This window comes from Hemiscyllium ocellatum, chromosome 14, assembly GCF_020745735.1.
Source record: "Hemiscyllium ocellatum isolate sHemOce1 chromosome 14, sHemOce1.pat.X.cur, whole genome shotgun sequence".
Taxonomy (NCBI): domain Eukaryota; kingdom Metazoa; phylum Chordata; class Chondrichthyes; order Orectolobiformes; family Hemiscylliidae; genus Hemiscyllium; species Hemiscyllium ocellatum.
In genome coordinates this window covers 10,316,440-10,329,853 of record NC_083414.1, presented here as the reverse complement: position 1 = coordinate 10,329,853, position 13,414 = coordinate 10,316,440, and the positions used below count along the sequence as shown (strand labels likewise).

General features: G+C 39.3%; 1 protein-coding gene across 1 annotated transcript in view; it reads left to right on the top strand.

Annotated features, from left to right (window-relative positions):
* The window catches only part of prkar2aa (protein kinase, cAMP-dependent, regulatory, type II, alpha A), a 324,960-nt gene extending 311,759 nt beyond the window's left edge, over window positions 1-13,201 (top strand). The window contains exons 14-17 of the mRNA XM_060835351.1: window positions 494-568; window positions 4,418-4,483; window positions 11,505-11,643; window positions 12,839-13,201. Of these exons, the coding sequence (XP_060691334.1) occupies window positions 494-568; window positions 4,418-4,483; window positions 11,505-11,643; window positions 12,839-12,972 (414 nt within the window). The 3' untranslated portion in view covers window positions 12,973-13,201. The remainder of the gene's footprint in view (window positions 1-493; window positions 569-4,417; window positions 4,484-11,504; window positions 11,644-12,838) is intronic.
* The last annotated feature ends 213 nt before the right edge of the window (window positions 13,202-13,414 follow it).

Below are 13,414 nucleotides of genomic sequence, written 5' to 3'. Positions count from 1 at the left end.
ATGTAAAACATTTCTGCAGAAAAAAGAGAGAAGACGATCCAGGGAGATCAGATGGAAGATTGAAGACAGACTGTGTGGTCTTGAGATTAAATTACTATAATATTTAGTAATTGTGGTATTGGAACAGCATTTTTAGAGTTGGAGTCTCATTGTAAGTAGTTAAGAAAAGGGGGACTTAAATTTGTGCATAGTTTTATTTCGTGTTCGCTATTACAGTGAGAAAAATGAATTATTTTCTTTAAATAGTAGAAATTAGAATTTCTCTGTCACTCACTCCACATTTAAACAGATTACGAGCTGAGGCAACTTTCCTGGGTATTTGATTTTAATTAACAGAGGGGTTTGACCTTTGCTTCATAACACTGGACATGGTATTTTAATCTACCCTGATTACATTCCAATAATACTCAAGTCATTTGTTTTCCGTTTAAGAAAAAAATGTTATTTACCTTGAATTTTACTGACATTATTTGTAATAATTATTTCATTTCAGATTTCTGAAAGAATGAAGATTGTTGATGTAATAGAAGTGAGGACATATCAGGACAATGAACTTATCATTGCACAGGTAAGTTGTTGTTTTACCTGTAATTTTAGTTTTATTATATATAAAGTGAAGATATGTGAATGTTGGCTGTCTGAAATATAAACAGAAAATGTTGGAAGTGGCTGGCACATCTGGGAGCATCTGTGGAGGTAGAAACAGGAGTTGCTATTTTAGATCACTAAACTTACATCAGAGTAGAAAAAGGTTTTCATTTCAGATGACACCTATTCATCATTCCACACTCATCACTTCCAGGCATGTCGTTTGTTTTTTTACTTGTCCCTGGGCCACGCTGATTAGCCTTACACAACCAGTCCTTTTCTTGTGTATTCTGTTCTAACCTCTACCATATCACGGTCCGTTTCCTCATGAGCTTGAAGTTTTCCTGTTCTGAATAAAAGTCATTAGCTTGAAATGCAGTTTCTGTCTGCACAGATACTTCTAGACCTGCTGAGTATTTCCAGCATTTTCTATTTAATTACGCATTCAGGTTGCAGCATGTCTGAGATTTCTTTTAAACAACTTAAATAAGTAACTTCCAAACTCCAGATTTGTTGTTTCAGTCTCAGCCTGTTTTCTCTTTTTTGACAAGTTGTTGATTTCTAGAACAGCATGACAAGCAAAAACCTTGTACTTTCTTATTCCGTTATGATCAGATGAGAAAGGGTAACCCGGCTCCACTCGTTACAACATTCCTAGTCGATCGCACCAAAGATTTTGAAGTTATTTTTAATGCATACAAGTGCATACGAAATTAAAAGGAGATAATGCTCAGTGCAAAGAAAATGCAAATGAATATATAGTTAATAATCCTTGGGATAATGTGTAAGGTTATAATCTGAAATCATAGTTGGTTAGTTGATTTCTTGGACTGTCAACAGAAGCAGATATTGCAGTTATCCTTTAAGTTTCCAATTTCCTGATGTTTCTTTCCAGTCAGTGTTGCCACTGTCTCCTTTACTTTAGAGAGTAAGAGCTGCCTTCAACCTATATCAAGTTCTGCAGTGTATAATCCTATCTCCTCTGTTCTACAAATAAAGCCGCTTGAAGTAAATCTGGTGTGTATTCTCTGTCTGCCGTAGTAATGTTTTAAGCATTGTTAATTGTAAATGAGGTTCCATTTCGAACATGTGAACGTTCTCATAATTGTGTGGATCAATTCAGAATTGAGTAGAGATGTTCAGCAAAGTGAACCCTCTGTTTAGTCTTTCAAGCACCTTTCCATGACTCGAAGGATTGCTGGTTTGGTTTAACTGCCTTGGATAAAATGTTATGTTTAGCTTGAACTGGTTTTGTTTGTCGCTGTCATGAAAACTGGACAACCCTGGGTGGATCAGATGCTGCCTGTGCTCATTTTAAATCAATGTTTTCACTCCTCTTTTAAACTCGTTTCAGTCCATAGAAAGTACAAGTATCACATTGGCCGATTGAATGCAATGATCAATGTTGTGACAGTACAAACAGCCGTTCTTCTTGTGTGAGTGAGTGAAGGCTGTTGACATGTAAGGGGCATCATGACAATGAGTCCTCGTCTCATGGCCCTGTGTGAACAATTCTAGTAGCTGATTATTTGATAGTAATTGGGTGTAGCAACTCCGGATTTTTTTTCCCCCCCGATCCTTTATTCAGGATTGCCAAAATGAATTATACAGCCTAGCTGAGATCAGCTCTGGTCGACACATCAGACCTGGAATCTTCCCATCTCATACGATAGGAAGTGGGACAGGAGATTTTAGGTGCATTGGTAGTTATCTTCAAAATTCTACAGAGGCTGGTACAGTGCCTACAGATTGGAGTATGATAAACGTAATCCCACTATTTAAAGAGAGAGAGAATAACAGACCGTTGTAACAGCTATTTAGAAAGCATTAACAGGATTGGAGAAAGATGGCATGTGTTTATGAAAGGCAAATCTTGCTTAACAAATCAGCTGGAGTCCTTGGCCTCCCAAAAGCTTTCTGCAGCTTTGTTTTATCAGAAATTGGTGTCCAAGTGGTAGGTTGCCTTCATCTGTTCAGATGTCAGATGTCTTACTGTAGTTATACCGGGCTTTGGTGAGACCAGAGCTGGAGTATGGTGTGCAATTTTGGTCTTTTACCTAAGAAAGGGTTTACTTACCATTGAGAGAGTGCAGCACAGATTCACTAGACTGATACTGGGGAATGGCAGGGCTGTCCTATGAGGAGAGATTGATTCATTAGAGCTTAGAAGGTTGAGAGAGAGACCTGATTGCAATTCTGACAGACCTGAAGAGCTTTGCACAGAAAATGGCTTCCACCATTTGCGGCTGAGAATCAGGACACAATCTCAAGGTTTTTAGTTAGCGAGTTTGGAGAAGATTTGTAGCTCAGGGTGAGGTTCTGGATGTAAGTTTTTCACTGAACTAGATGGTTTGTTTTCAGATGTTTCTTCACCATACTAGGTAACAGCATCAGTGAGCCTCCGATGAAGCACTGGTGTTATGACCCGCTTTCTGTTTGTGTTTAGGTTTCCTTGGGTTGGTGATGCTCTGCTCCTGGTTTCGATGTATGTTTTTTAGCTGCATAATGCCTTACAAACTGCAGAGCTATTGGGACAAAATTCTGAAACTAAATCTTGAAGACTAATATAATTATGGAATGAGTAACTCAAAACTGAAACAGTTTTTCAATTTTGTATATTATTTGTTCCCAAGGATATGGGTGTGTCTGGTAGGGGGAACTGTTCTTATCCATTTGTAAGAGGCTGGTGACAGAACTGAGCTGTTAATGGACTTGAAAAATCAACCACATCAGTATGTAACTGGAGTTATACATTGGCCAGACTAAAGTAGCAAGCTCTCTTCCCCAAAAGACATTAGTGAACCATTTGGCTTAGCCCTGGAGATTTGGAAATCAGAAGTACTTCAAAATGTAATAAGTAAATGATCAGATTTAAGTCCAAGATCAGTAGATTCTTGAATCTGGAGGGAATGAAAGGAAATGGAATAGTCAAGGTCAAGTTGATGTTGAAAATTAGTTATGCTTGCATTGAGACTCAAATGGCCTGCTCATGTTAAAGTTTCTTTACATTCTTACCAGGTTCCAAAGATCCCAAATACCAAAAAAGTGGGATTCTGATGAGAAATTCATTAGCCTCCAAAACTTCTCTATTACAACTTTCTCTTGAGTGTTTAAATGATCAATGCTGTTACAGCCAGCTGTAATTGTTCTTCCTAAATTTTAAACTTGGTGTCCTAGACTCTATAACATTGTCTTATAGTCAGAACTGATCAGTATGATCCAACTCATAATGTCTAAAGTGTGAAATTCTTTATATCCATCATCGCTTCTCAATGCACGTTGATTGTTTAACCGATGAGGGTTCATGCTTGAGATCATCCAAGTTGACTTTGTGACCAACAAATGGGAAGTTCTTGTGCCCTTAAACTAAACTGGTGTCAAAGTCTGATCCCCAAGTACATTGGAGCAGGAATAAATCATTCGGCTCCTCAAGTCTCAATTCCGTTTACCTGACTTTCTTGTATGTGATACCCTTGTCCAACAAAAATGATCAAAATCAATCTGGAAATTGTTAAGAAAGTGCAGTGTCTGTATGTGGGAGTGAATTCCAGACTTTTGCTTGTCGGTGGCCAATCTCCATTTTACATCATGCCTTCTTGTTCTGGGAGGGGGGTGGGGTATCTGAAACATTCAAGTACTTAATTCCTCTATGTATTTTATATGGATAAAAGAATTAGCAATGTTATTTGAAGAAAGTGAAATGTGTGCTTATGCACGTTAATTATTACAGCAGTCAAATGAATGCACATTGAAGTATTTGAGTAACCGCATAGTTTTACTACATGCGCCATAAAGTTGTGATTTAAAAGAAATCTCTGTTTTTACACAGGGTGACAAAGCAGACTGTTTCTTCATTGTAGAATCGGGTGAAGTGAAGATCATGATCAAGAGCAAGGTAAAATGTTTTGAGCACAGATGGATATCAAATGATCATATACAATAATTACAAAATACTGTAGTTGCTTGAAATACCCAGTGGGTCGGGCAGTGTAAGAGGCAAGAGAAAAGAGTTAACATTTCAGGTCAATGATACTTCATCGTGAGAATACATTTAAAAATTAGACTATTTGAAAGCAAATGTACAGTTGAGACAAAATAGGTAGGTCAGTAAGGAGTTAAGAATGAACTAATAGTGAGCAGTGTTTAAATAACAAACTAAGAATGCCAAAAATAGGTAACAATAAAGCAATTTAAAACAAGAGCATGATCAAAATCTGCTAATTGAGAAAACTGGAGTAGTGGATGCAACCCAGAATTGTTGAACTCTACCTTGTGTCCCGAAAGCTGTAATGTGCTTAAACAAAAGCTGAGTTTCTGCTCCCCAAGCTTACCTTAAACTTCATTAAACACTCCCAGAAATAGAGACCAGAGTAGGATTGAGAACTAAAGTGGAAAGTAATCAGAAGCTTAGTTACATTTGTGAACTGAGTGGAGATGTTCAGCAAATTGATCACTCTATTAGATTTAGACTCCCAGGTGTAGAGGAGAGCACATTGTGAGCAGTGTGTGTTACATACAAAATTTGTAAACGAATTGCTGATTCACCTTGAAGGACTATTTGGAGACCAGGACAATGGGAAGATTTGAGAGGAAAGAATAGATGTAGCATCTCTTTTGGTTGCATAGGAAGGGAAATTAATGTTCGGAGGTGATAAAGGAGTGAATCAGGATCTTGGAGAGAATGGCCCCTTCAGAATGCTTATAGCAAGGAAGCTATGTGGTAGTACACTGAAGGTACTGGAAGTTGTGAAGTGTTATTACTTGGAAGACTCGTGGGTCAAGCAGATTCTGGGATGGAGGACCAATCTTGAGGGACAAGGGATGGTTATGGTTTCACACTCATGGTCTTCCTCATCTGGAAATCTTCATCTGGTCAAAAGAAGCATCCTATTAGAAACACTTTGGAAGGTGGAGCCATCACTTTGGTGTAACAGGCTGAAAGGTTAGAGAAGGGAATAGAGTCCTTCTAGCCAGAGAGTGATGAGAAGTGTAATTGAGGAGCTGTACAAGTCTAGAGTTTATCCCTAATATTGGTTTAAATAAAAAGCTTATTTCCAGAAGTACAGATTAAAAAGCAAAAGACAGACAGTTGTTGGAAATTGAACACATAATGGCATGAGGGGTGAAAATTAAAAGTAGCTTTAATTAAGTTGTTCAGATTGGAACTAGAGCAGGAAGCAGGACTGATGTTTATAATCTATGTGCAAGGGAGGGGCAGATTTGAATATGGTTGGAACAAAAATATAGCTAATGCTATTCAGGTTTACAGTGGCATCCTTTATTTTGAGGAAATGAGCGGAGTTAGAGATGAACCATTCAATCAGGTGAAGAAGGGTGATGGTAGTTGCAGACTTGTTAGCCCCTGTTAAAAGGAAGAAACCGAGGATAGGGGAACTTGCATGCACTTCTGCAGCATGGCTCCAGGGTTTCCTCCCTGTGGCCAGAGTACGGAACGTCACTGAACAGCTAGAAGGCATTCTGAAGGGGAGAATGATAAGTTGGAGGTTGATGTACACATTGGTACAAATTATATAAAATGAGGGATGATGTCTTGCATCAAGAATTCAGGGAATTATGTGTTTAATTAGTAAATTAGAAAGCAGAACCTCAAAGGTTGTAATCTTTGGATTACTGCTTTGTCAAGTGCTAATGAATATAGATAAAGGAGAATAAGGCAGATGAAAATTTGACTCAAGAGTTGATGAGCTGGAAGGGTTTTAAATTCCTGATCACTGGGACCGTTTCTGTGAAAGGTAGGACTTGTACAAGCATGGCCAAGAGTGGGGCCAACATCCTTGCATGCAGGTTTGCGAGTGCGGTTGAGAGAAGTTTAAACTAGTTCAGCAGGGAAGGGGACTCACTGTTAGTATACTCTGGATACAACATACTGTAGTAAAGGAACCAAGATAAAAGAATTCAGCCATGTTAAGTTTCAAGGGTGCAAGATGAGGCTGGATAGCCTGTATTTTAATGTTAGGACTACTTTAGAAAAGACAGGTGAGTTATGGTCATGAATGACATGTGGGATTGCAATATTTATACCATCACAGATGTGATTGAATGAGGGGCAGGACTGGTAACTCAGCGTTCTGAGCTTAATTACACCCCACCAGTTCTCCCAGGTGAAAAGGGAAAGTGTAGAAGGGGGGGGGGTGTTGCATTATTAATTAAGGAGTCAGTTACTGCAGTAAGGACGATATCTTGGAAAGGTCTTCAAATGTGGCTTTGAGGGTGGAGCTTAGAAATAAAAAGGGGGCAGTCACACAGCTGGGAGCGTACTTCGGCCCCAAACAGTCAGCTGGCAATAGTAGAGTAGATATGTAGACAATTCACTGAGATATGTTAAAATAATAGGGTAACTATATTAGGGATTTCAACTTGTCCAACATTAATTGCGATAGTCAGATTTCTTGAGATGTTTTGAGGAGAGCCATTTGTGTCAACACAGAGTTATAGAGGTACAGCATGGAAATAGACCCTTTGGTCCAACCCGTCCATGCCAACCAGATATCCCAACTCAATCTAGTTCCACCTGCCATCATCCAGCCCACATCCCTCCAAACCCTTCCTATTCATATACCCACCCAAATGCCTTGCAGTTGTACCAACCTCCACCACTTCCTCTGGCAGCTCATTCCATACACGTACCACCCTCTCCATAAAAAATTTGCCCCTTGTGTCTCTTTTATATCTTTCCCCTCTCACCCTAAACCTATGCCCTCTAGTTCTGGATTTCCTGAACCCAGGAAAAGGACTTTGTCTATTTATCCTAATAATGCCTCTCATAATTTTGTTAACCTTTATAAGGTCATCCCTCAGCCTCCGACACTCCAGGGAAAACAGCCCCAGCCTGTTCAGCCTTGCCCTATAGCACAAATCCTCCAACCCTGGCAACATCCTTGTAAATTTTTTCTGAACCGTTTCAAATTTCACAGCGTCTTTCCAATAGGAAGGAGACCAGAATTGCATGCAATATTCCAACAGTGGCCTAACCAATGTCCTGTACACCTGCAGCATGACCTCCCAACTCCTGTATTCCATACTCTGACCAATAAAGGAAAGCATACCAAATGCCTTCACTATCCTATCTACCTGCACTCCAATGTCTCTTTGTTCAGTGACACTCCCTTGCACCTTACCATTAAGTGTATAAGTCCTGCTAAGATTTGCTTTCCCAAAATGCAGCACCTTGCATTTATCTGAATTAAACTCCACCTGCCACTCCTCAGCCCATTGGCCCATCTGGTCCAGATTCTGTTGTAATCTGAGGTTACCCTCATCGCTGTCCACTACACCTCCAATTTTGGTGTCATCTGCAAACTTACTAACTGTACCTCTTATGCTCGCATCCAAGTCATTTATGTAAATGACAAGAAGTAGAGGACCTTGTGGCACTCCACTTGTCACAGGCCTCCAGTCTGAAAAACAACCCTCCACTACCACCCTCTCTGTCTTCTACCGTTGAGCCAGTTCTGTATCCAAATGGCTAGTTCTCCCTGTATTCCATGAGATCTAACCTTGCTAACCAGTCTCCCATAGGGACCCTTGTCGAACACCTTACTGAAGTCCATATAGATCACATCTACTACTCTGCCCTCATCAATCCTCTTTGTTACTTCTTCAAAAAAATCAATCATGTTTGTGAGACATGATTTCCCACGCACAAAGCCATGTTGACTATGCCAAATCAGTCCTTGCCTTTCCAAATACAAATACATCCTGATCCTCAGGATTTCCTCCAGCAGCTTGCCCACCACTGATGACAGGCTCACTGGTCTATAGTTCCTTGGCTTTGCCTTACCATCCTTCTTAAACCATGGCACCACATTAGCCAACTTCCAGTCTTCTGGCACCTCATCTGTGACTATCGATTATACAAATATCTCAGCAAGAGGCCCAGCAAAGCTTCTCTAGCTTCCCACGGAGTTCTAAGGTACATCTGTTCAGGTCCTGGGGATTTATCCACCTTTACCCGTTTCAAGACATCCAGCACTTCCTCCTCTGTGATCTGAACATTTTTCAAGATGTCACCATCTATTTCCCTACAGTCTATAAGTTCCATGTTCTCTTCCACAGTAAATTCTGATGCAAAATACTCATTTAGTATCTCCCCCGTTTTCTGTGGCTCCACACAAAGGCCACCTTGCTGAGCTTTGAGGGGCCCTATTCTCACCCTAGTTACTCTTTGGATTCTCCTTAATTCTGTTTGCCAAAGTTGTCTCATGACACTTTTTTTTTCCCTCCTGACTTCCCTATTAAGTATATTCCTTCTGCCTTTATATTCTTAGGACTCGATATACCCTGTCTATATCTTACATATGCTTTTTTCTTTTTCTTAACCAAACCCTCAATTTCTTTAGTCATCCAGCATTCCCTATATCTACCAGCCTTTCCTTTCACCCTGACAGGAATGTACTTTTTCTGGATTCTCGTTATCTCATTTCTGAAGGCTTCCCATTTTCCAGCTGTCCCTTTACCTGTGATTATCTGCCCCCGATCAGCTTTTAAAAGTTCTTGCCTAATACCGTCAAAATTGGCCTTTCTCCAATTTAGAACTTCAACTTTTAGATCCGGTCTATCCTTCTCCATCACTATTTTAAATCAAAGGAAATAGGGAGACCTGTTTCCCTGATGGTGAGATTTAGGAGCAACGAACCAGAGTATCCCAGATGTCTGGAAATATTCAGTTCTAGATAACAAGGCAAAAAGACAGCCTTTTTAGTAGGTACAAAGGGAATTTATCAACAAATGCCTGAGTAGAGTACAGAGTGAGCAGGAGAGCAAGAGAATAATCCAGGAAAAGCATAGGGTCTGTGAGGGACCATCTGTGCATGGCGCTAGAGAACATTGGCAGGGTATTAAAGGAGTGCTTCACATCTCTCTTCATTGGGAGAAGGACAATGTGCTTTGGGGTAAAAGCAGACATGGGGAGTAACGAATTATAAGTGGTTTTGGCTGGCTTAAAAGTGGATGAATCCCCAGGTCCAGAGGAGTTCTGTCCCAAGCTGCTATAGGAGATGAGGGAGAAAATCTTAAATTTTTAGTTCCTCTCTGACCACAGGGGGGTGCCAGAGGACTGGAAGACAATGAATGGGCTTCCACTTTTCAAGAAGGATGGTAGAGATAAATAAGAGAATTATAGACCAGCGAGTCTTCTATTAGGGCTGTTGGAGAAAATTCTGAAAAATCTCACTTATTTCAACTGAATTTCATTTGCCACTGACCAGCCCATCTATATCCTCCTGTAATCTAAGTCTATTTTCACCACTATGCACCATCTCAGTAATGTTTGCATCATCCATGAGCTATGATCAATCCTCCTCCATTCAAGTTTAAATCATTTATATAGGCCACACACGAGCGCTAACATTAATCCCTGTGGAACCCCACTCGATACAAGGTTTCCAGTCATAAAACACCCTCCATTATCACATTCTACTTACTGCCACTTGGCAATTGTTCACACAATTAGTTAGAATTCATGGGATTCATGAAAAATTTTCTTTTGCTATCAGGCTCCCATGCAGCACCTCATCAGAAGCTTTGCTGAAGTCCAAGTAAACTACATTAAATACATTGCCCTTATTGATAAACCTGGTCTCCTCTTTGAAAAATTCAATCAACTTGATTAGGCATGACTTCCCCTTAACAAAACCAGGCTGACTGTTCTTGATTAATCATTACCTCTCTAAGTGCAAATTAATTCTGTGGCTCCGAATTGCTTCCAATAATTTACTCACCACTGAAGCTAGACTGACTTCCCTGAAGTTTCCTGCTTTATCCCAGCCACCCTTTTGTATAATGGTACAACATTGACTGTCCTACAATCCTCTGGCACCTCTCCTGTGGTACCAATTGGCTGAGATCCAGTTCTCTGGTACCTCCTCTGTGGCCGGAAAATTATTGCCAGTGTTCCTGCTATTTTCTCCCTTACGTCACTCAACAACTGGGAGATGGAGTTGTAGTAGAGATTGATTGATTGATTCAATCTTGAAACTAGCAATACCTTAAGGTCTTTGAAGAGAAAAAGGATATTTTCGATGCAGGAGGTGGATGTAGATTCTTAGCCCACTAAAGGTGGTACTTCTACATTCTCAGAAGCTGTTATTCAGGAGGTTTTGTAATTGACAGCAACAATATGTCAGCCTGTTGGCATAAGTAGATGTACTGCATCTGAAGGAGGAAGGCAGGTTAAATCTTTATGATGAACTGTGTGTGAAATGTTGATGTATGGCCACATGTGAAATGTTGACCTGACTTCTTTCTGAATGTTTCTGCAAAAGCATTACAAGTTTCTGCATTTTTTTCCTGTTCACTGTAGCCATACTTGCTCATTTGTTATGAATGTAACTTCCTGCTTTATTACAGCAATCAAAATGCATTGACAAACTTGAATCAATTACCCAAAGCAAAAGCAATCATTTTTTTCAAATTATTTAATAATTGTAGTTTCCATGTTCAGAGGAGCCACAATTACCCGAAGGACATGGGCGAGAAGTATGTTGTTCGGTTAATTGAATTTCTAGTAATCGAATACTTGATAACAGTTTAGCCGAGCATCAGGATCTTGCAATCTTGCTGGATAATCCGACATATAATCGAATGCCTGATAAATTGGGATTCCTCTATATAGTTTCCAGAAATTCCGATTATGCTCTTAAAATTTGACATTAGATGATTGAATTTTGATTTAGGTTTCTGAATATATAAACTTCAACTTCACAGACCTAATTGAAGGAAGCAGAGTGGGTGCAGAAATAGGAAATAATATGGATTAAAATTTGGGTATGTGCACTCCAAGGCTGAACTTTTGAGTGCATATTTTTTTCAGATAACCTTTTGTATAGTATTCAACTGATCTGAAGACAACTGATTGTGTGTTTATTTCTCTATTACCTAATGTACTGAATCTCAAGACATTGGTGAGTCAACAGGATAAGACTGAAGTAGAGATTGCCAGGTGTACCAAGGGGCAGTATTTTGGAGAGCTAGCATTGGTTACCAACAAACCCAGAGCAGCTTCAGCGTATGCTGTCGGAGAAGTCAAGTGCTTAGGCAAGTATTCTTTGTCTTGTTGTTTGTGAAAAGTCTAATGGGATTTATCTTGACTTCAAAACAAAACTTATAAAATAAACAGTGGAATGAGAAATGTTAGAGTCATAATTGGATCATTTCAAACACTTGCATCCAAATCTAGTAAATGTTGTGGACTCTTATCCCAACCCACAGATGATCTCCAGACTTCACTTCAGGAAATCTATTGTATAGAGTAAACATCAGAAATATGGGCAGAAGTAGACAATATGGCTCCTCAAGCTTGTTCTGCTATTTGGTTTGATTGTCTGCCTTAAATTTGCTTCCCCATTTGCTGTATCTCTTGAGTTTGAGAGAAAATCATGCGTCTGTCCCAAGAACAAATATGCACGATGAAGCGTTCACAATCCTTTGGGGTAGTGAATTCCAAAGTTTTGCAATCATATGAAGAAAGAAATTTCTTTTCAGTCCTAAATAATTGACCCGTATCCTGTGTCTATGCCCTCATGTTCTTCATTTCCAGAGAAGGAAATCAACCTTCCATTATCGACCCTGACAAGGGTCTTCCTTGCCTTTTGAATGTTTCACTGAGATCGTATTCCATTCTCCTAGCTCCACAAAGTGTATTCCCAATTCACTCAGTCTTTTGCCATTGAACAACCCTCATTTGAAGAATTAATCTATTGCACCCTTGCTGAACTGCCTGCAAATATATCCTTCCTACAATATGTATACCACAAATGTGCATATTATTCTGGATGTCTTCTAATCAAAATCATACAAATGGCAGCAAGACTATTTTTTTCTTATACTGCAATTTCCTTGCAACATGGTTCTATGAATCTATATTCTGGCATGTCACTGGCTTCTTAATTGTTTTCTGTATCTGCATGTTAAATTCGGTGGAGAATGGGTGAAAAATGCATGAAATGTAATGTAGGACCATGATTTAGGTTACTGTGACATGTTGCATATTCTGAAGTAAACATGACACTTGAGAAAACAAATTCATCTGATGTTTCACTTCAAAGAGCTCTAGTGAGCTTAAGAGAAAGGCATTATATTTTTGTGGGATCTTACTTTGGCCTTTTTTCCCCCATTCGTGTCGTCTCTAGCTTTCATTTGTTCAGCCGACTCGTGCAAGATATATTGTTAACTCAAAACAGTGAGCTTATCAAGTTTTTTTTTAACAATTTCTTTTGTCTTCTCTCTTCAGTGATGGATATTCAAGCGTTTGAAAGATTGTTAGGCCCTTGCATGGACATCATGAAGAGAAATATAGTGAATTATGAAGAACAGCTTGTCTCCTTGTTTGGCACTAGTTTGGACTTGGAGAATCCTGGTATATAGGCACATTGTCATCCAGTGTCTTCTCAAATTGATGAAAACAAAGTGAAAATTATCCACACACAATTAAAACTCCCCCTGAAAAAAAAGCAGAGTGTGGGCAAAGCAGCATTTTCTGGCTCTTTGCATCCCATGGGGTAGCTACCATGTAATGATGAAATACATTACAGGCCGGACAGCTACCATGTAAATGATGAAATACATTAAAGGCCAGACAGGGATGGGAAAATAAGTGGCATATGTTTGTTTCTGTTTTGTTATCTGCCTTCTTGAATTTAAAAGCATTTATTCTGTATCTTGATTTTTCTTTCAAAACCAGACAAAATGTTGATTTAGAAATTATCAAACTGAACAACAAAGACAAATACTAAATGTAACTTTTGATAAGATGAAATTGATGAGATTCAGTGTTTCTTTGTTACTTATATGAGTAGGTGGCCAGTTA